This window comes from Somniosus microcephalus, chromosome 12, assembly GCF_052327205.1.
Source record: "Somniosus microcephalus isolate GS21.2 chromosome 12, FLI_Smic_1.0, whole genome shotgun sequence".
Lineage (NCBI taxonomy): Eukaryota > Metazoa > Chordata > Chondrichthyes > Squaliformes > Somniosidae > Somniosus > Somniosus microcephalus.
The window spans coordinates 65,085,178-65,107,452 of record NC_140998.1 but is presented as its reverse complement, the minus strand read 5'-3'; the positions used below and the strand labels follow the sequence as shown (position 1 = coordinate 65,107,452).

The 22,275-nt window shown below is 42.6% G+C and overlaps 1 protein-coding gene across 6 annotated transcripts in view; it reads left to right on the top strand.

Annotated features, from left to right (window-relative positions):
• Positions 1-22,275, top strand: part of wdr25 (WD repeat domain 25) — a 157,257-nt gene that overhangs the window by 111,051 nt on the left and 23,931 nt on the right. For 4 of the 6 annotated variants that reach the window (XM_086002979.1, XM_086002977.1, XM_086002978.1 and 1 more), the window contains exons 5-7: positions 9,162-9,332; positions 11,544-11,684; positions 15,272-16,721. In XM_086002979.1, the coding sequence (XP_085859105.1) occupies positions 9,162-9,332; positions 11,544-11,684; positions 15,272-15,493 (534 nt within the window). In that variant the 3' untranslated portion in view covers positions 15,494-16,721. Of the gene's footprint in view, positions 1-9,161; positions 9,333-11,543; positions 11,685-15,271; positions 16,722-22,275 lie in introns of those variants that run through there. The other 2 variants (XM_086002976.1, XM_086002980.1) reach the window with 2 other exon arrangements.

Sequence of the window (22,275 nt, the reverse complement as noted above, 5' to 3'; positions counted from 1 at the left end):
ATTAACTTTAAGTCAGAATGGAGCGATATCTTCAACCGGAACGATTCAATGCTGACCCTAATTCTGCAGGAGTGGATGATAAATGGAAACACTGGTATCGTACATTTAAAAACTTTTTGGGTGTGTTGGATCAAGAGTCTCTAAATAAGCTGAATATGCTGATCAACTACATTGCTCCGGATGTGTATAAGTATATTTTGGACTGTGAAACTTACGAATTGGCTATTTCTACATTGGAAAAGATTTTTGTTAAACCAAAGAATGAGGTATTTGCACGTCACCTTCTATCTGCCCATAGGCAGCAGGTGGGAGAATCTTTGGATACTTATTTACAAGCACTTCGGCGCCTTAGTGCTAACTGTAATTATAAGGCCGTGACGGCAGAAGAATATAAGGAAGAATCGGTACGGGATGCTTTTATTAATGGATTACTGTCTAGATCAATTCGTCAGCGGTTGTTAGAAAATAAGACTTTGGATCTTAAGAGTGCTTTCGAGCAAGCCTCTACATTGGCTGTGGCTCAGAGAAGTTCGGATTCTTATGCTCTTTTTAATCGGCCTGCGACTGTGGTTTCGGCAGTTCCGGATGAAAAGGAATTATGTGGACTTAATAGGAGTGGTTTACTAGATTCTGAAACAGTTTCTACTTCAGCGGCTGTTGCCTCTAGGATTCAGAAGTGTTATTTTTGTGGGAACGTCCGGCACCCTCGTCTGAAGTGTCCTGCTCGGGAGGCTGTGTGTAGTAAATGCGGCAAGAGAGGTCATTATGCACGTGTTTGTAAATCATCAGCTCCACCATCAGGTTCAATTACCTCCTCTGCGACTATTCAGCCTTTAGATAGGGCGTTTATTGCATCAATTTCTGCTGCATTTGCTCATGGCCTAAACAAAGCTATAGTTACGGCCCAAGTTAATGGGTTAGAAGTGAAGGCCCTTATAGATACGGGCAGTACCGAGAGTTTTATAAGTCTTCAGTTTGCGAAGGAGAAGCGTTTGAAAATTTCGCCTGTTACTTATCAGGTGTGTATGGCTCAGACGACTCTCACTTCACAAGTAGCTGGTTGCTGCCTTGTGAAATTGATTCTTCTAGGTAATACGTATACTGATATACGCCTATCTGTTTTGCCTAATCTCTGTGCGGATATTTTGATTGGTCATGATGTGCTTCAATTACACGAGTCTCTCAGTCTTTCGTTTGGAGGGACTAAGCCACCTTTATCTATTTGTGGATTAACCTCTTTATCCATTTCTCCATTATCACTTTTTTCCAATTTGATGCCGGATTGTAAGCCAATTGCTACCAAGTCAAGAAGGTATAGCAGTCAGGATAGAGAATTTATTAATTCTGAAGTTCAACGTCTTTTATTGGAAGGAATCATTGAACCTAGTTGTTCGCCTTGGCGGGCACAGGTAGTTGTCACCACTAACGAGAGACACAAGAAACGAATGGTGATAGACTACTCCCAAACTATTAATAGGTATACTCAATTAGATGCGTACCCTTTGCCTAAGATTGATGAGCTTATCAACAAAGTATCTCGGTATAAGGTTTTTAGCACTATTGACTTAAAGAGTGCTTATCATCAGATTCCTATTGTTAAGAGGAATCAACCATATACGGCCTTTGAGGCTGGCGGAAAGCTGTATCAGTTTTGCCGAATACCATTTGGTGTTACTAATGGTGTTGCTTGTTTTCAACGGGCAATGGATGCTTTTATAAGTGATAACTCTCTCTCTCTGACACCTTTTCATACTTAGATGACATCACGGTGTGTGGCAAATCAAGGGTGGAGCATGATTCTAATTTAGAAAGATTCCTTCCAGCTGTGGAAAAAGTTGATTTAACTTTCAATAAAGAGAAGTGTATCTTTTCGACCACTGAGGTAAATCTACTGGGGTATATTATCTCGGGAAACAAGATTAAACCAGATCCAGAACGTCTGCGACCATTGATTGATTTACCTTGTCCTACTAATTCTAAGGCTTTGCAACGAGTTGTTGGACTGTTTTCTTATTATTCTAATTGGATTGCAAACTTTTCACAGAAGATCCGGCCCCTTATTCGGGTTACGACATATCCTCTATCATGGGAGGCCAGGACGTGTTTTGATAATTTTAAAAAGGACATCCTTGGAGCAGTTGTGCATTCTATTGATGAGCAGGTTCCCTTTGTGATTGAGACGGACGCTTCTGATTTTGCAATTGGGGCTACTCTGAACCAAAATGGAAGACCTGTGGCCTTTTTCTCACGTACCTTGAATAATAGTGAAAAAAGACATTCTTCAATAAAGAAAGAGGCGTATGCAATAGTAGAAGCACTGCGTAAATGGAGACATTATTTATCGGGGCGACATTTTACGTTGGTAACTGACCAAAAATCTGTGTCCTTTATGTTTGATGTCAAACATTTTGGAAAGATCAAGAATGATAAAATAATGAGGTGGAGGATTGAGTTGGCATGCTACCATTTTGATATAGTTTATCGTCCGGGGAAGGATAATGTTGCTGCTGATGCGCTGTCGAGGGCTTATTGTTCTGTGATTCACGGAGATACGCTTATTAATCTTCACAATGCCTTATGCCATCCTGGGGTTACGAGGATGATACACTTTGTACGCAGTAAGAATTTGCCCTTTTCAGTTGAAGACGTCAAGTGGATGACTTCTTCATGTTCTATTTGTGCTCGGTGTAAACCGAATTTCTTTAAGCCTCAACGAGCTCATCTTATAAAGGCTACTTCTCCTTTTGAACGTTTGAGCGTTGATTTTAAGGGGCCTCTTCCTTCAACGACTCAAAATTGATATATATTTACTGTTGTGGATGAGTTTTCAAGGTTCCCTTTTGCTTTTCCTTGCGCAGATGTATCAGCTGCTACAGTTATCAAATGTCTGACTCAACTTTTTGTTATTTTTGGGATGCCTGCGTATATCCATTCGGATCAGGGAAGTTCTTTTATGTCTTCCCAGTTGAAGGAATACCTTCAGAGTCGGGGAATCTCTACTAGTAGAACTACCCCGTATAATCCCCAGGGTAATGGACAGTGTGAACGATACCATGGGGTGATCTGGAAGGCAGTTATGTTGGCTTTGACATCCCGGAACCTTAAGAATACACAGTGGGAAATGGTACTGCCTGATGCCCTGCATTCCATTAGATCATTGCTTTCAATGGCTACTAATGTGACCCCCCATGAAAGGCTCTTTAACTATCCGTGGAGATCTACTACGGGATATTCGGTACCTTCATGGCTTACTATGCAGGGGCCTGTGCTGCTTCGACGCCATGTTAGATTGTCAGAATATGATCCTTTAGTGGAGGAGGTGGAGCTGTTGGAGGCAAATTCCCAATATGCTCATATTCGATTCCAAGATGGGAAAGAAAGTACTGTTTCAATTAAAGACTTGGCTCCTTGTGGTAGCCAGCCCTCTTCTGAGGATATTAACAATAGTCATGATTCAGATAATGTGGATGTCGTTACAGATACTACGAATATTTCCAATCCTATTGCAGATAATTATACTTCTATTAGTCAGCCTTCGATGGATGTTCATGACCGTCCCAGTTTACCTCCTGATAGGATTTCCAATCCCGAAACCATTGATAATCGGGATATGGATAGCCTTCCTGCGGAAGATACTTCTGTGTCTCCTGGTGTGGGAGGGCAAGGAATTTCACCAGGGTTAAGAAGGTCGACACGAACAAGATATCCGGTCGACCGACTGAAAATTGACTTTTAAATTGATAGTAATGTTTTAAAATTGTTGAAATATTATATTTGTATTATTTTAGTTGTAAATAATTAATTATAAATTGTAAAGGTTATTTAGGTTGGAGTATATTTTAAAAGGAGGGGTGAATGTGGTGATTATTCTTTATGTTTAGTAAGAAGTATTGTAATTGGTTGTTTGTTTCCTGCCTTGAGATATATGCTGTAAACTCATTGGTAGTTGATGTCATGTGATTTGTGGTGGCCATCTTAAATTCAGTTCTCTACAGCCTTGGTTGGGACTGGGTGTTGAAAGATGTGCTACTGGATTTTTAAAGTTAATAAAGCCTAGATTTAGAAAGGAAAATCTACTCTTTATTTCAAACCCTTAATTTACATTCGAGCTCCTGCTGTTGGCACAGTGATGTGGGCCTCTAAAATAGTGTTGCAGGAAATTTGTGGCAGCGCAGTTGAAGTGGAGACCTGGTGATATGGGGCTATGTTTCTGGTGCTCTGCATCTCCAGCTCAGACACTCCTGTGGCTTTATACCCAAGAAAATCAGCCCATATAAGTCAGCAAACTTGCTAATAGTGCACTTCCTGGCACATATCAGGACATTGCACACCCCCAGCCCATGATTTTGTGGTCATTAATTTTAAGAAGCAGAACATTTACTTTTAAAGTTAACGCAGTCTAGTTTAAAATGTGATTTTTGTTCATTTGTAAATGAAAATGTATTTGTACTGCTCCATTGTGTATATATGGATACCATGTGATGTAAGAAAAAGGAGACTTACCATCAAGTAACTTTAAAGTAAGCTTTAAGTAACTTATAAACACACTATATACAAGAGAGGTCTTTACCATGCCTCTGGTAGAAGCCTCTTACAATACTGAACAGACCAGTATTTATACCAGTCCAACAGGAAGTGACATTTACAGGAAGTGAGGTATGTACATAGTTCATAGTTCATAGTTCACAGGAAGTGATGACATAACTTCCCGGATGTTATCATTTTTATCACATTCTTCCCTCCTGCAGGATTAGGAGGCTGTGGTCTACCTTTTGGTCCGCAGCCGCCGAACAAGGAAGAGTCGCACCCGTTTGGATTCCCGTCGTAGAGGGTCGCTGGTCCGCTTACATGCGGTTGGCCATTGGTCAGAGTCTGTGTGGCCTGGATTGCCCTGTGAAGGGTCGGGGAGATCATGGCTTCGAGTACGAGCCCCAATAGGTTCAAAGTCGGACTGCCTCTGTTCAGAGGGAGGTGCAGAGCTGGTCTGTGGCGGATCAGTACTTTCATGCGCGGTACTGGGAGGGTCGCAACCTTGAGCACGGGGTTCTACCGGCACCAAGCTAGTTGGTGTCCGATCAGGATCCTGGAGAGGGGTACCCGATAGGTCCCAAGAGTTTCCTGGTGAAATGCCATCACCCGATGTCCCACTAGGTCCTGGTGGGCAGGGAGCCAGATCCCGTAATGATACGGTAGATTCTCGGCCGTCGGAATATCGTATGTTTGCATAGGTGGGGTTGGCATCGGTTAGTTCGACCTCATCTACAAGAGGGTCATTTTTAGACGTCCGAACGTATCTTCGGAGTAATACAGGTCCAGGAGTAGTTAGCCATGACGGGAGTGATGTCCCATGAGATGAGCGACGCTGGAATCCAAAGAACCGCTCATGAGGTGTAGTATTTGTGGCTGTAGAAAGCAGGGACCGTATAGAGTGCAATGCATCCGGAAGCACTGTTTCCCATTGCTGGTCTGGTAGGCCCCGAGATCTTAAAGCGAGACGTACGGAATTCCAGATGATACCGTTATACCTCTCTACCTGCCCATTTCCGATGGGATGGTATGGTGTTGTTTTGCTTGTAGCAATTCCCCGTTCTGAGAGGTAGTCCTTGAGTTCCCTTGACATAAAGGATGGACCCCGATCTGAGTGAATATAAGCCGGCATGCCACAGAGAGAAAATACCTGCTCAAGGCAGCAGATTACTGTGGACGCCAGCATATTGGAGCAGGGGAAGGCAAACGGAAAACGTGAATATTCGTCGATCATGGTGAGCAAATATGTGTTCCGAGTTGAAGAGGGCACTGGGCCCTTAAAATCGATGCTAAGTCGTTGCATCGGTTGGGTTGCATGTATGAGTATACCATCTGAGGGGCGGAAGAACTGAGGTTTTAATTCCGCACAAAGCCGGCATTCTGAGCATATTTTCTTTACATCTCCAGTGGAAAAAGGGAGATTCCGTGATCGTACGAAATGTAGCATGCGCGTAACGCCAGGATGACACAATCCATTGTGGACATCCATGAGAGTGGAGGATGACATAGTGGAGCAGAATGCCCGTGTGAGGGTGTCCGGGGCCACATTCTCCTTGCCAGGCCGATAGAGAATGGTATAACCAAAAGAGGCCAGTTCCATCCTCCAAAGTTGTATTTTATTATTCTTAATTTTGGTTCGTTTTCGATTATCGAGCATGAAGGCGACTGATCGTTGGTCCGTGATCAACGTAAAGTGCTGGCGAGCTAGAAAATGGTTCCACTTCCGTACTGCCTCTATGATGGCTGTGGCTTCTTTCTCAACCGGAGGATAATGTAGCTCGGCACCTTGTAAGGTCCTGGACATAAATGCTACAGGACGACCTTCCTGATTCAGAGTAGCCGAGATCGCCACCTCCGAGGCATCACATTCAACCACGAAAGGGAGATTCTCATCAATGGAGTGAAGAGCCGCTTTCTCCAACTGTTTTTTGAGAAGGTTAAAGGCTGCAACAGCCGCTGTTCCCAGTGGAAATGATCTAGCATGCAGCAAGGGTTGGATTTCGTCCGAAAAATGAGGAATCCATTTAGCGTAGTATGCAAACAGACCGAGAGCCCGACGTAAAGAAGCCGGATTCTTAGGTGACGGGAGCTCTTGGAGCGGGCAAAGTCTTTCTGGGTCTGGCTTAATGATACCATTGCCTACGCAGTAGCCAAGGATGTTGATGGTCGGTTGCGACTCAACAGATTTGGATTCATTCAGGGTCAAATTACGGCGATGGAGGGCATCCCGAAATTTTTGGAGGTTGGAGTCGTGTTCCTGTTGATCGTGACCTGCAATGGTAATGTTATCAAGATAGGGAAAAGTGTCCCTTAGGTTTTCCTGCTTAACCAAGCCATCCATTGCCCGTTGAAAGACAGCCACTCCATTAGTAACCCCGAATGGGAGGCGACGAAATTGGTACAGCCGTCCATTAGCCTCAAAGGCTGTGTACTGCTTATCTGAGACCTTCAAGGGTAACTGATGATAGGCACTTTTTAAATCGTAAGTTGAGAACACTTTGTATTCGGCCAGTTTATTAACCATATCATCAATGCGTGGCAATGGGTAGGCGTCCAAGTCGGTATATTGATTGATGGTTTGCGAATAATCGATGCATAGTCGCTGTTTGTGAGGTTTTAGAGGGTTCTTGACAATGACGACTTGAGCCCGCCAGGGCGACGAACATGGTTCAATGATATCCTCTGCTAGAAGTCGAGAGATTTCAGCCGCAATAAAAGATTGGTCTTCCTGATTAAAGCGCCGCGATTTCGTTATTATCGGTTGGCATTGAGGCGGAATACTGGCAAATAATGAGGGTTCATTAAGTGAAGCTGCTGATAATGCACAAAATGGTAATTTAGATGGTATATTAGAAATAGTAAGTCCGGGTTTGGATCCACCAAACTCAATGGTGAGTTTCTTATGCTGTTTTTGGAAGTCCAGCCCTAAGAGGAGATCACTACATAAGTCTTTGAGCACCGAAAGTCGGGTGGAGGGATACATACAACCATGAAGTGTCATATCAACAACACAAAAGCCGGAGATTCTGGTATTAAGTGATGACTGGGCCATCGCAATTGCCTGGTCCGATGGGAAGACATGTAGTTTCAATTTCGCAACAATCTGTTCCTTAATGAAACTATCAGTACTTCCTGAGTCAATTAAGGCATCTAAGGTATGCCCTTTAATTGAAATTTTTGTGGCTGCCTGAGACAGGTTCTGTGGGCAAGCAGCTGTAATTGGTGTCGTTGCACAGAGAGTGGCTAAAACTCTCGGTGTGCTTCTTCGGGAGAGAGCTCGAGAGGAAGCTTGATAGGTCCTAGCTGGAGCATCTTGATAGGCCCTAATTGGGGCAGTTCGGTAGGCCTTAGCTGGATTGGCCCTCGTAGAGGCCCTTGATAGGCAAACTTTAGCAAAGTGTCCTTTTTTCCCGCAATAACTGCAGATTGCATTGCGAGCAGGGCAGGTTTTCCTAGGGTGAAAAGCATCTCCACAAAAGAAGCATTCCTTCCTAGATTGCCAAGAGGCTGCTAAAGTGGGGTCATCCTCCTCTTCTTCATCAGAATTATCAGAATTAGATTCCCCCATGATAGGGTTCACCTGAGACCGCTTGAATTGTCTGGTTGCAGCTACAGCAGCAGATCGAGATCTGGGCAGCTGATAGAGGTCTGCATTTCTCTTTGCCAAATCCAGTGAACAAGCTAGGTCAAAAGCTTTTTGTAGCTCAAGTGTTTTACTTTCTAGTAGACGCTGGCGTATAAATGGAGAGGCAATCCCGCAGATGAAAGCATCACGAATCATTTCTTGGCGGTACAGTTCAGCTGAGGCTGCCTGAAAGTTACAATCTACGCTGAGCCTGCGAAGTTCTTGCAGGAATTCGTCAATTGATTCCCCTGGCCCTTGTCGGGCTGTGGCCAGTAGATGTCTAGCATAGACCTCATTTGGGGTCTTCGCATACAGTTTCTTAAGTGCCCGAATCACCTCTTCGTAACTATCCCAGTCATCAACATATTCGAACACTTTTGGGGTCACATAATTGACAAGTATCTTCAATTTAGCAGGAGCATCCACTTTACATTCATCCAGAAAATTCTCAAAAGTACGATACCAATGCTTCCATACCCTGCCAGCTGCTGGTGTATTCGGGTCCAAGTCCAGACGAATAGGTCTAAGGATTTTCTCCATGATGGGTGGTTCCCTGGATCCTTAACTTCCGAGTTTGTCTGAAGGTCTAGTATTTGTCAGTGTAAATACTAAGTTACTTAAATTGATGTAAGAAAAAGGAGACTTACCATCAAGTAACTTTAAAGTAAGCTTTAAGTAACTTATAAACACACTATATGCAAGAGAGGTCTTTACCATGCCTCTGGTAGAAGCCTCTTACAATACTGAACAGACCAGTATTTATACCAGTCCAACAGGAAGTGACATTTACAGGAAGTGAGGTATGTACACAGTTCATAGTTCATAGTTCACAGGAAGTGATGACATAACTTCCCGGATGTTATCATTTTTATCACACCATGCATTTCAAAAATTCTGATCACTCTTTGCAAAGAAAATCTACTTTATCAGCATTCTCCTTGTGTCTGGGGTGAGGGGAAGTGGGCGTTTTTGATATGGCCTGTAAATTGTATTCATTATTTTATTCCAGGTAGTGAATGAATACAATGCTGGAATACAGCAAACACTCGATATTCTTTTTCTTCCGGGGGGAAAAGAATTTCTTACCAGCACAGATGCTGTCAGCAGAGACTCAGCAGACCGTACAATCATTGCCTGGGATTTCCAGACTTCCGCAAAAATATCCAATCAAATATTCCACGTAAGCTCAAAAGATGTATGTTTTCATTATGTATTTCGAGCAGTTGACTCAATCATTTTCAGCTCAGTCACATTACACAGGTACTTGGAGTTCAAGAAGGGTAACGTACTGCAACTGAGCTGTTGCCTTTTAATTGTCTAATTAATTGTACTGGTTGTACTGCAACAAAATGTTCCCAATTGAATCTCAGTCTTTTAATGAGATCTGAAATACACTATTGCAGAGAACCTTTCCAGTAATGCATAGGAAACCACAGGTTGTAGCAAGTTAACAAGATAATGGCCCAGATTTTGCTGCCGTAATAACGATGAGTTTAATGCTCATGCCGTTATTAATGTGTAAATTGTCCAGCAACTTGTGGCGAGGAAGAGATACGCCGTGAATTGTGAATTGCCACAAGTTGCTGAACGATTTGATCCGCTCCATCGTTAGCCTCGCGAAAACGGCAGCTCACCCTCAACCTCCCTGTGAATTTCATGAAATTGTTGCATTTGCACGTTAATTACCAATTAAACTCACCACAGAAAACTAGGGCTAGTGCTTAAAATACCTTTCTAATGATGAAATTTATGTTCCTACAATGCCACTCAACCTTTCCTGCCCAGAAAGGGAACAATTGAAACTGTGGAGTCTCATTTGTTAGAGATTTTTAAAATGTAAAATTTCAATTTTTTTTCTTACTTTTCCTTTCTGTCTCTTTTTTTCTCTCAATCCAATCCTTTTTTCGCTCTCTTTATTTCTCGTTCTGTATCTGATTTGAATCTAATTCGCCCTATTCCCTTCTCCGTCGTTCTCTGTTTCTTTCTCAATCCTTAACTCTCATTGGTTAAGGAGATAGACTGCTGGTCCTGTTGTTCACCAAGGTCCCAGATGCCCTGTTGCTCTCGCCACACCTTAATCAGCTCACATTTCCAGCAACTTGCAGGGCAAAAAATTTTCGAGCTGAAGGGGGGAGGAGAAAATGTCTAACGGGGCACGCCATGAGCTGCCCACTCCAGCAAAATCTGGGCCAATATTTACTCATGCAGCAATCATGCCAAAGTATGGCAACTGCTGAAAGTCATTCATTCATGCATTGTGAAAGGATAATTATACTTTTGCAGTATTTAATAATAGAAACTGACAGAAGATTATTTTTCCAGAATGCAATACAACATAACAAGTGCAGATTTTAAAAGCTGAAAAGTACACTTTTGAAGCCAGAAAGGTTCATTGCTAGGGATAAGATAAATATAGAAACATAGAAGATAGGAGCAGGACTAGGCCATTCGGCCCCTCGAGCCTGCTCCGCCTTTCAATAAAATCATGGCTGATCATCCAAATTCAGTACCCTGTTCCTGCCTTCTCTCCATATCCCTTGATCCCTTTAGCCTTAAGAAATATATCCAACTCCTTCTTGAATATATTTAATGAATTGGCCTCTACTGCCTTCTTTGGTAGAGAATTCCACAGGTTCACCACTCTCTGGGTGAAGAAATTCCTCCTCATCTCTGTCCTAAATGGCTTACCCCTTATCCTTAGACTGTGACCCCTGGTTCTGGACTCCCCGACCATCGGGAACATCCTTCCTGCATCTAGTCTGTCTAATCCTGTTAGAATTTTATAAGTTTCAATGAGATCCCCTCTCATTCTTCTAAACTCCAGCGAGTACAAGCCCAATCAACCCAATCTCTCCTCATACGTCATTCCTGCCATCCCAGGTATCAGCCTGGTGAATCTTCGCTGCACTCCTTCCATGGCAAGAACATCCTTCCTCAGATAAGGCGACCAAAACTGCACACAATACTCAAGATGTGGTCTCACCAAGGCCCTGTACAACTTAAGCAAGACACCCTTGTTCCTGTACTCAAACCCTCTCGCTACGAAGGCCAACATACCATTTGCCTTCTTAACCGCCTGCTGCACCTGCATGCTTACCTTCAGTGTGCTATTGTCTAGAAATCAAAATACATTTTTACTGCCATTTTTCAATCTAGACTGAGCTCATTGTCAGAATGGTAAGAGGCCAGTGAGAATGTTTAATAGTGGTATTTATTGCATACCAAATAAATTCTGCCAGCCTATTTCTCTGAAAGCAGCTAGATTAGAGTCCCTGAAGAAAATGGCCATTGTAGTCTTTATCTATTTCATTGCTAAAACCATTCGAGGTATCTTTATTATGGATTTGCACAGAATTTAATAGAGATTTTCTCACTTCTTTCTCCCCCTTAGGAAAGATACACTATTCCGTGCATGGCTGTTCATCCCAATGAATCTGTTTTCGTTGCTCAAACCAATGGCAATTATATGGTGCTATTTTCTACCCAGCGACCATACAGGATGAACAAAAGGAAACGATATGAAGGGCATAAGGTATTTTTTAATAGATTGTGTTTTAGTATTGGAGAAGAAGTATTGAACAGAAACCATTGTTCTGTTCAACAATGCTTCTTTTTCTGACTTGGCAATAAAATCCAACAAGAGTGCCATCAGTGAGTTATTACGATGATGTAACAGGCTAAGATTTAACAGCTACATAGCATAGTAATTGTTCACAAAACAGCTTTTCCAACTGGCAGATCATCAAATTAATATTTTGCATCCCCTGAAATTTCTACAATTTTTTTTATTGGACCACTCCTTCTTTTGAAAGAATGTGTCTTAGATCATTTGATAGAACACAGAAAACAACGGTTGTTCTTCCAGAGCTATTTGGTTCTGCAATTTGAGCAGTGAAAATTGATTAGTTGTTCTTGTGCTTCTAAATGTTCACTGGGATGTTGCAGTGAATAGTAATAACATAATTGTTAGACTTTGTGCTTTAGAGTTTTTGTCTGACAAGATTGTTTTTTCTTTTCATTTGCTTTCTTTGAATTGTTAGACTAATGGTAGTAATAATATTTCTAGTTGAACTTTATTGTGAAATTCCTATTTGAAAAATAGACCTTTTGAAGTAGTTTTCTTTGGTCTTGCAAAGCTCATATCCAAACACCAACCCAATTAAAAAAAAAAAAAATCCTGCTTACAGCACTCTGGGGATGTGCATCGTCTCCACTTGATGCCTCCCCTCAGCGGCACACACGAGACAAAATTACAGGAAACTTTCTGGTATCCGGCATGGACGTGTTGCCGGTTCATCAACAATTCCAGATAACCGAACGCTATAGTAAAAGATACGGAGCTCAGAGCGCCGTATAAAGCAGCTTCAAAACAATCGGCACAAGTTGCAAGCGTCTCTGTAGCTTAGCAACAGCTTCAGCTAAACCCTTGCAAAGCAACAAATAGAGTAAAAAAAGTTACCTGAACCGACTCCTGAATTTTGCCAGTGGATAGAGCGCTCCGGTTATTTAGGGGCCGGTTAATCGAAAGTTTCCTGTAGTCTGTGGGAGATCATTAGTGCAACCCATATCCCACCACTTGTGTGACATAATAGGTTCAGGGTCCATGACACTGGCAGTCAACTCATACTTTTTGTGAAGAGCAATTAAGCTAAAAGGGACTAAATGCACTATATATACTCTCACATAAGACAAGAAATATAGGTTACTGGGGTTGAAAGTAGGAGGGTCACCTTATATGTAAGTCTCTGTCTGCTCTTAGCATCATGCTACTATCTCACTTTCTGCTACTGGTGTGTCTCTCTTTTTTCTCTCTCATTTAAAATATTACAGTATATACTTTGCTTTTTCTCTGGTGTGGTTATAACTTGTTAACCATAATACTTTTCAGCAAAGTTGAAGTGATATTCAGACACTAAATAGTTACATTATTATTGATCTGTGTAAACAGTTTGACTTTTAAAACCTAACATGTTGTAAAAACAAGCTTGACCTTGGTGTGTATTGTTACAATATTGATTCTGTTTTACTCCTGGCAGTCACATCAAACAATCAGCAGGCATTAGGTCAAATGTGAATAAAATCAACTGGGGGGGCAAGCTGCACATAGTATCGTTTTTTTTCTATTTGTGATGGGAGCAGATATAGTTTATTTTAATGCATTATTTTATTTTTTAGATCTTAAACAGTTCTGCTCTAGTCAGCACCACATGTATTAATAGTCTTTATCAGATGTGTAAATACCTAGATCTGTCATCTCTGCTTATTTCTTGAGTTAACTCTTAGGGCAGTGCTAATGGGATCATTTGTTTTAGTGGAGCCAGTATTTCTGGACCACTTGAATTAAGGTTATTGAGCACTTAAGTGCCCCATATAAGTTTAACTTAATCATCATTAGTTTGAACTGGTTGCTTGGAAGATCAATTAATTCAAAATTGTTTTTTTAGCCAATTAGAGACCAAATGTCAAAGACGCAACTCCCAGCTCAGTGGCACAGTAGATAAGTAAAATAAGAAAGAAAGAAATAAGATAGCATAAAGAAGAAATTATATACTAGTGGAACTCTTGTCTTGCTGTCTATGGTGAATCAGAGGATACACTGGACCTGAATTTGCAGTCGGAGGCTTCCCGTGGGCGAATGCCTCGAACCGCAAGAAAACTACAAACCGAGCTGCTGCTTCCAGAGGTTCGTAGACTCTTGCGGTCCTGGGCCTCTGCGCGTACGCCTGTGTAAAGGCTCATGTAGCCCAGGGGCACATGCAGTTCGCAAGCGCCTCTGGGATCACGTGGGCCAGGCCAACCTATTAGAAAGAGGGATCCCCATTATGCCTATGGGGTTTCCATTTCCATACGGAATCCCCATAAGCTTAATAGGAATCACCTAAAAAACAGAAATTTCACACAACTTAAATAAAAAGAAATCATTACATGGTCAAAATTTATTAAAATACAATTAAATTAAACATTTAAAACAAAAATTTAATGTTATGAAAAATAAATGTAAACATTTTGAAGGGGCTAAAAATAACCTATAAATAATTTTAAAGTTTTTTATGTTTAAATAATTTTTAAAAATTATTTTAATTATTATTTAAACTCTTACGCTGGTAAAAGAAGGCCCTACGCCTGCTTTTACCAAGCGTAAGAGTTTTGTGGGCATTCGCTGGGCAGTAGTTGGGAAAATAGCCCAACTCTCCACCAATGAATGTCCATTTCCCAGGGATGTGGTGGATCTGTCAAGCTGAAACTTGACAGATCGCAAATTCTGGGTTTTCGCACATGCGCAGAAACCCGGAACTTGCGGGGCACTTAAGGCCGCGTACGCGCTACAGGCCCCAGAAAATCCGGGCCATTGTTTCAAAATCTGGGCCCACTGAGAGCTCCAGCAGCAACCATCCTTCCTGCTCCATTCTTGTTTTTGTAATTTTTTGTCTCTGATTTCTGTATTCTATTTGTGGTATCTATATTTTATCTCTGTCCTTGTTTCTGTAGTATTTTATCTTTAAATGTCTGTGTTTATTTTCTCTCTCTCTCTCACACACACATTCTGTCTTGCTCACTTTCTAATTTCTGTGCTATTTCCCCCCCTTCTCCCATTCCTTCCCTCCCTTGCTACCATTTCTGTAATATTTTGTCTTTCTGTGAATGTTTGTTTTTAGCCACCTTTCTCTCATTCTCCCTCCTTCACTTTTCTATCTCTATCTATAATATATACATGTGCACACTTCCTGTCAACTTTTCCATTATAAATTTGTTTGTCCACATTTAGAATAGGTCACCACCACCTTCTCAAGGGCAATTAGGGATGGGCAATAAATGCTGGCTTTGCCAGCGACGCCCACATCCCATGAATGAATATAATAAAAACTGCCAATGTAAATTTGTCACACTGTCATTACAGACTTCCAATTTTTTCTTTCCTTTTTTTCTAAATGGATGCCTGTGACAGATAAAGATCTAGCAACTTAAATATTTAGATTTAGTTTTGCATATTGTAGAACTCAAGTAAAAGATAAAACTTTGCTTCAACATGTAGAACTAATATGAAAACATCTGCATTGACAGGGCCTCATTAACCATCATCATCATATTTGGTAAATAGATTTTCTCCATATTTTACAGGTGGAAGGATATGCAGTGGGCTGTGAATTTTCACCCAATGGGGCTCTAATTGCCACAGGAAGTGCTGATGGGACAGTTTGTTTTTACAACTATCTGAATTCAAAACTAATTCATACTTTGCCTGCCCACGAGCAGGCCTGCATTGATATTTCGTTTCACCCTGTACACCCGTCTATTATTGCAACTTGTGACTGGAGTGGAGAAATCAAAGTGTGGCAGTGATGGCCAGTAAAAGAGCAGTAAGTGGGAGCTGAACTTGAGGTGTAAGTGCGTAGTACCATTCATTATTCTGTCCCTTAATCACAAAACAAATTTGCAATTTCCCAGAAAACTAGAAAATTCATTTCCCTTTATTCACAGAACAGTGTGCTGATTAATTCAGCCATGTGCACTAGGTTTGTTATCAGGTATGTAGAATACAGAAATATGAGGGTCAAACAAGTCCCAACAATTTGCATACTAGATTAGTGGCCAAGATGGACTGAGGCCAATATACCCAAATTCTTGCAGTGTAGGTAAGGCTTAGGCATGCAGAATACGTACATTGTTCTGTGCACTTAAATATTGGGTATAGTTAAGAGGACCAATGCCACTTAGTGATAGTTCAGTGTTTTAAAAAGTACTGAAACTGTGAAACGAGCCAACGCTTCCACAGATTACGATATTAAGCAAGTTGCTGGTCTGAGTTGCTTTCATTTGGTTTAGTAGTGAATCCTGGAATCCTATCATTGCAACTATAACTTCAAAAGAATGAAGCCACATGTATTTATAACCGTCGACATGCAATATCATTGCTGTCTATTCCCACATCAACAATGTACCATGAATGTCACCATATGTCGTTAGATGACACCTGTAATACTGGTGAATCCATTTTTATGCTACTTTGGTTATGTTGTTCAACAACCTCTGGAGACGCTGACTAGATCTCTATGGCCAACCTGTGACTAACAGAATGGACGCGTCGATAAGGGCAACCATGTGCTTGCTGGGCTGATTAGCAAATCAAGGTGGCCAGATTCAATGACGAGCATTGTTCTGTGAAATATATAAAATTGATTGTTGAAGCTGGCAACATCAAATGAAAGTTTTCATAAAATTGAATAAATTATAAATTATTTGATTTGAAGGAGGAAATTAAAGTTGTTTATATTACTTCAATATTTCCATACATTTATTTAATATTTAATTTTATATTAGCCATATGAGGCCAGCTGTTTCTTTTATTATTATTTAGTTGCTTGACCCTTGAATAGCCTTCTACAATTTGCAGAGATTGCTTTGCATTATGGAGTATATTCAGAAATAATGTCCTGTTGGAACCTAGTAAATTATGGGATCAATTTAAGGTCAGTGTTAATTTAGTTCAACCATTTAAAATAATTATCTGCATATAGAAAAGCCTTGTGATTTAGTCCTTTCAGTGCATTAAAAGAATTATTTATCATGACACAGGAGCTTTTTTTAATAAATTAAGTTTAGAAGCATTTCTATAAAGGATATGGGGAAATGACAGAAGAATGGAACTAAGTGGATAGCACTTTTAGTGAGCCAGCACAGGCACAATGGGCCAAACTATTTCTCTCTCCCCCCTCCGCACCCCACAACTCTTTCTCTCTCCCCTAGCTCTCGCTTCCCCCTCTCTCTTTCTCCTCCTATCTCTTTCTCTCCCCTTTCTTTCTCTCTCTCTCTTCCTCTCTCCCCTCTCTCTTCCTCTCTCCCCTCTCTCCCCTCTCTTCCTCTCTCTCCTCTTTCACCCTCTCTCTCCCTTGCCCTCCCCCTCTCGCTTTCTCTCTCCCCCCTCACTTCCCCTCTTGTGTATGCTTCTCCTCCTTTCGCCCTACAATTGGTGGCCATGCCTCCATGCTCGGGAATCCTCTCCCTAAACCACTCCACCTCTTTAACCAAGCTTTTGGTCGCTCCTCCTAATATCTCCTATTTTGGCTTGCCTCTGTGAAGTGCTTTGGAATGTTTTTCTGTGTTAAAGGCACTATATAAATGAAGGTTAGTTCTGTTACCTTTAAGTTAAATCCAGCTCTTAAAGGATTGAAATTGCTACAACAGCCAGAGAATAGGGGGAGGGGCGGGGGACGGGGTAGAATGTGCATTAAAGCTAGACCAGTATGTGGAATGTTACTACCCTTAGTGAGACAATAAAAGTGAATTGACTTATGCTAGATTCATTATGTCAATACAGTCCCATTCATTTTAAGAATAGCAGGAGACCCACACTTGTTGGGGTGGGGACAATAGCACTCTTGATTAGTAGCTCTTCCGGCCAGCCATGAACAGAAGGAGAGATCAAGAGCTGAGTCCCAACTTCCTGTGGGACAGGAAAGCAAACAACAAAGACCCATATGCTGGGATGTCAGAGTTTTGCTTAGAGGGAGGCCAGTAAGGTCTAGGCAGAAGAAGAAAGCTGACATATTCCTAGATAGCTAGCCAGGTTCCAAAGAAAAAGACTGTCAAAGTAATGTGCTCCTTTTAGTCCACTAAAAGGGTCGGTTTGTTTATGTTTATTATTTTTCCTCTTTTGTATGTCCCAATCTTTAAAAGCGTCAGTAGACATACCCTGTTCAGTGGCTTGTGATGTTGCCATGTATTACTGGTTATCTCCCATCTATTAATATAGTTATTTTATTGAAAGATTCTGGTAGATTCATGAGGCGCAATATATTGTTTTTAATTACCTGTTGATTCCCATACATGGGCCTCTATCCTTTTGTCGACATTCAATGGAATAATTAGATAACACTGTACTTTTGGATCAAGATTTTGTATTTATATGTGAAATAAGTCAGAAACAAGATTTCTTGCAAAACACTTTACATATAAATAAAGACAGCTACAATGGAAAAGAACAATGCACATGAAAAGGAGTGCAGAATCTTCTTCTTAGGCAGTCCCTCGGAACCGAGGATGACTTGCTTCCACATTAAAAATGATTAGTCCAATGCGGGACCTACAGTCTCTGTCACAGGTGGGGCAGACGGTGGTTGAAGGGGCGGGTGGGTGGGGTGCTTGGGTTGACGTGTGCTCCTTGCGCTGCCTGCACTTGGCTTCCGCTTGCTCCCGGCGAAGAGACTCGAGGTGTTCGGCGCCTTCCCGGATGCTTCTCCTCCACTTTGTGCGGTCTTGGGCCAGGGATTCCCAGGTGTCGGTGGGGATGTTACACTTTTTCAAGGAGGCTTTGAGGGTGTCCTTGAAGCATTTCCTCTGCCCACCTGGGGCTCTCTTGCCGTGCAGGAGCTCTGAGTAGAGCGCTTGTTTTGGGAGTCTCGTATCGGGCATGCGGACAATGTGACCCGTCCATCGGAGCTGATTGAGCATGGTCAGAGCTTCGATGCTGGGGATGTTGGCCTGAGCAAGAACACTGACGTTGGTGCACCTATCCTGCCAATGGATTTGCAGGATCTTGCAGAGGCAGCGTTGGTGGTACCTCTCCAGTGCTTTGAGGTGCCTGCTGTACATGGTCCATGTCTCTGAGGCATACAGCAGGGCAGGTATCACTGCTGCCCTGTAGACCATGAGCTTAGTGCCGGGTTTGAGGCCCTGGTCTTCAAACACTCTCTTCCTCAGGCGACCGAAGGCTGCACTGGCACACTGAAGACAGTGTTGGACTTCGTCGTCGACGTCTGCCCTTGTTGACAGTAGGCTCCCGAGGTATGGAAAGTGGTCCACGTTGTCCAAGGCCTTGTCGTGGATTTTGATAATCAGGGGGCAGCACTGTGTGGCGGGGGCAGGTTGGTAGAGGACCTTTGTCTTACGGATGTTTAGTGTAAGGCCCATGCTCTCGTATGCTTCGGTGAAGGTGTTTACAATGGTTTGGAGTTCGACCTCCGAGTGAGCGCAGACCCAAGCATCATCTGCATACTGTAATTCGACGACAGAGGATGGGACGACCTTGGATCTGGACTGGAGGCGACGGAGGTTGAACAGTTTCCCGTCTGTTCTGTAAATTAGCTCTCTTCACAGGTGCTGATTATGGAGGCCTTGAGTGCAGACCAGACGTTGTGGGCACTCTGTGTCTCTGCATCACTGGGAGTCGTCAGGTTGGATGTGAGGCGCAGGCTGAATAGGGCTTTCATAGCGGGGTCTTTGAGTGTTCCAGCGTTAATTTTCCTGCGGCATTGTTTCTGTTGTCGCCGCTGTTTTGGGGCTACATTGATGGAGATGACAGAGTGGATTAGGCGGTGGTCTGTCCAGCAGTCATCAGCTCCTGTCATGGCGTGAGTGATGCGGACGTCCTTGCGGTCCCTCACTCGGACGATGACGTAGCCCAGCAGATGCCAGTGCTTGGAACGAGGGTGCTGCCATGAAGCCTTGTACTTGTCTCTCTGATGGAGCAAGGTGTTGGTTATGACGAGGCCATGTTCTAAGCATTTCGACAGGAGGAGGGTACCGTTGGAGTTGGCTTTCCCTACCCCCTCTCTGCCGATCACACCTCTCCAGAGGTCTGTGTCCTTTCCAACTCTGGCGTTGAAATCGCCAAGGAGGATCAGCTTGTCGTCCGTTGGGACTCGGAACAGGGCTTGTTCGAGGCTGGAGTAAACATTTGAGATCAACATGTGCTATATCAATATGCAGTTATTGTCCTTTGCAGCAGTCTAAAGAATGCATTTTTTGACTAGGACTCGTAAAGTCAGAAAAATAATTATTACTGCACTTCAACATTTATATAGCACTCCTCACATGAAGGAACACTTTGGAACACTACAAGGAAGAAGAGGTAGGATAACAAGCAGGAAAAGGGGTGGAAGAGCTGGGAAGCGAGAGATCGGTGGCATAGTTGAAAAGATGGGTTTTTAGGAGGCTTTTGAAGGCAGGGCGCTATAAAGTTAAAGTTGATTTTGGGAGAGAATTCTAGAAAGGATGGGCTTAATTTTCAGGCCTCCCACCTGGTAGAAATGAGGTGGTACTGCCCTGAAAATGGTAGGAAAGACCTACTGCCCCGTTGCCACTGTCGCTGTGGCCATGGCATCAATCCTCGGGGCCAATAGCTAGGCAGCTGAAGCGGACCCCCCATGAGTCAGGCGGTGAGGTCCATTTAAAATTCCAGTTGGGGTCCTATGACATAGGACCCTGATTGCCATTTCTGGGGCGTGCACATGCCGGCCGGTATCAGTTCCAGCCTGGCTGAAGAGGATCCCAAAAGTAAGCTGCTCTTTTTATTGTGGGGTCAGGGAGGAGTAGACGTGCTCCTTCAGGCTCCACAAAACTAGCCTTGGCTGCTGCCACTCTGGCTCACCCCCACCCCCAACATCGAGGACCTCCATTCTTGCGACCTGGAAATGGACATGGGACGGTATAGAAGAATGGGCAATCCATGGAGGAGGGAGGAGATAAGTGCGAAAAGGGAAACTGGTGAAAAAGGGTATTCTTAAAGCTATTAGATGAGCTAAGGAAATAAAAGCCAGACAAAGACGTGGAGAGGGAAGCAGGAGAGCTCAGACCTGGAGCAGCTGGCACTATGCAGCTATGAGTTACAAGGAGCAATCAGTAGCGATATTAACAGCCGTATTAACTTTGTCTATATTTGACCTTAGCAGGTCTCTTAATTAAGCACTTTCAAAACAAATTCTGTATCTTCAGCAATAGGGAGAATGCTTTGTGCACACAATGCAGACAGCTTTGTCATTCACTATATATGTGAAAAAAGTACAAAGAAATCGGTCACAGTTTGTTTTGACCTGGTAATTTAAGAATTCAACCATCTTGTTCAGTCTGGTGGAATAAAAAGCTATAGGCATCACTTGTTAACCTCCACATAAGAATCAAATATTCCAATTAAATACTTTAAACCTCAATCAGGTCATTTTCACTAATACGGTACACATTTGTGAAATTGTACATTCAAGCATGCAATTCATTATTTTCAACATCATTGATTTAGCATAGACTTTGCACTGTTAGTTCAGCAGATTTCCATAAAGCTGAGCCTTTGTGAGGCTGTCCTTCCTGTAAAGGCCACTTACCTTGGAGTGGGAGGGGGAGCATCCAGTTGTCGTGGTCTACGTTGGTACCAACGACATAGATAGGACAAGGAAGGAGGTTCTGCTGAGGGAGTTTGAGCAGCTAGGGGCCAAATTAAAAAGCAGAACCACAAGGGTAATAATCTCTGGATTATTACCTGAGCCACGAGCAATTTTGGCTAGGACAAATAAAATTAGAGAGTTAAATGCGTGGCTCAAAGACTGGTGTGGGAGAAATGGGTTTTGCTTCCTGGGACACTGGCACCAGTACTGGGGCAGGAGGGAGCTGTTCCATTGGGATGGGCTTCACTTGGCCAGTGCTGGGGCTAGAGTCCTGGCGGATCATATAACTAGGGCTGTAGAGAGGGCTTTAAACTAACTAGTGGGGGGGAGGTTTCTAGAGAGCAAATAATACAAATGACAACAGAGAAGGTCATAGACTTAGGTAGCAGTGGGGAAATTAAAAACCAGAGCATGTCAGGAAGGGGCAGAAGGTATGGAGTAAAAGGTAAAGTAATAAAAAGGGCAAACGCAGGAACTAAGTGTCACAAAACATCTTTGAAAGTTCTCTATCTGAATGCACGTAGCATTCGTAACAAAATAGATGAGTTAATGGCACAAATAACTACATATGGGTATGATCTAGTGGCCATTACAGAAACATGGCTGCAGGGTGACAATGCCTGGGAATTAAACATACCAGGTTATTTAACGATCAGGAAGGACAGGCAGGAAGGAAGGGGAGGTGGGGTGGCTATGTTAATAAAGGAAGGAATCACTGTAATACAGAGAAATGATATTGGGTCAAAAGATCAGGACAATGAAACAGTTTGGGTGGAGGTAAGGAATAATAAGGGGAAAAAAACACTAGTGGGCGTAGTCTATAGGCCTCCGAACTGTGGCAACTCTGTTGGACGGAGTATCAATCAGGAAATAGTTGAGGCTTGTAATAAGGGAACATCTATAATTATGGGGGATTTTAACTATCATATTAATTGGACAAATCAAATTGGGCAGGGCTGCCTTGAGGAT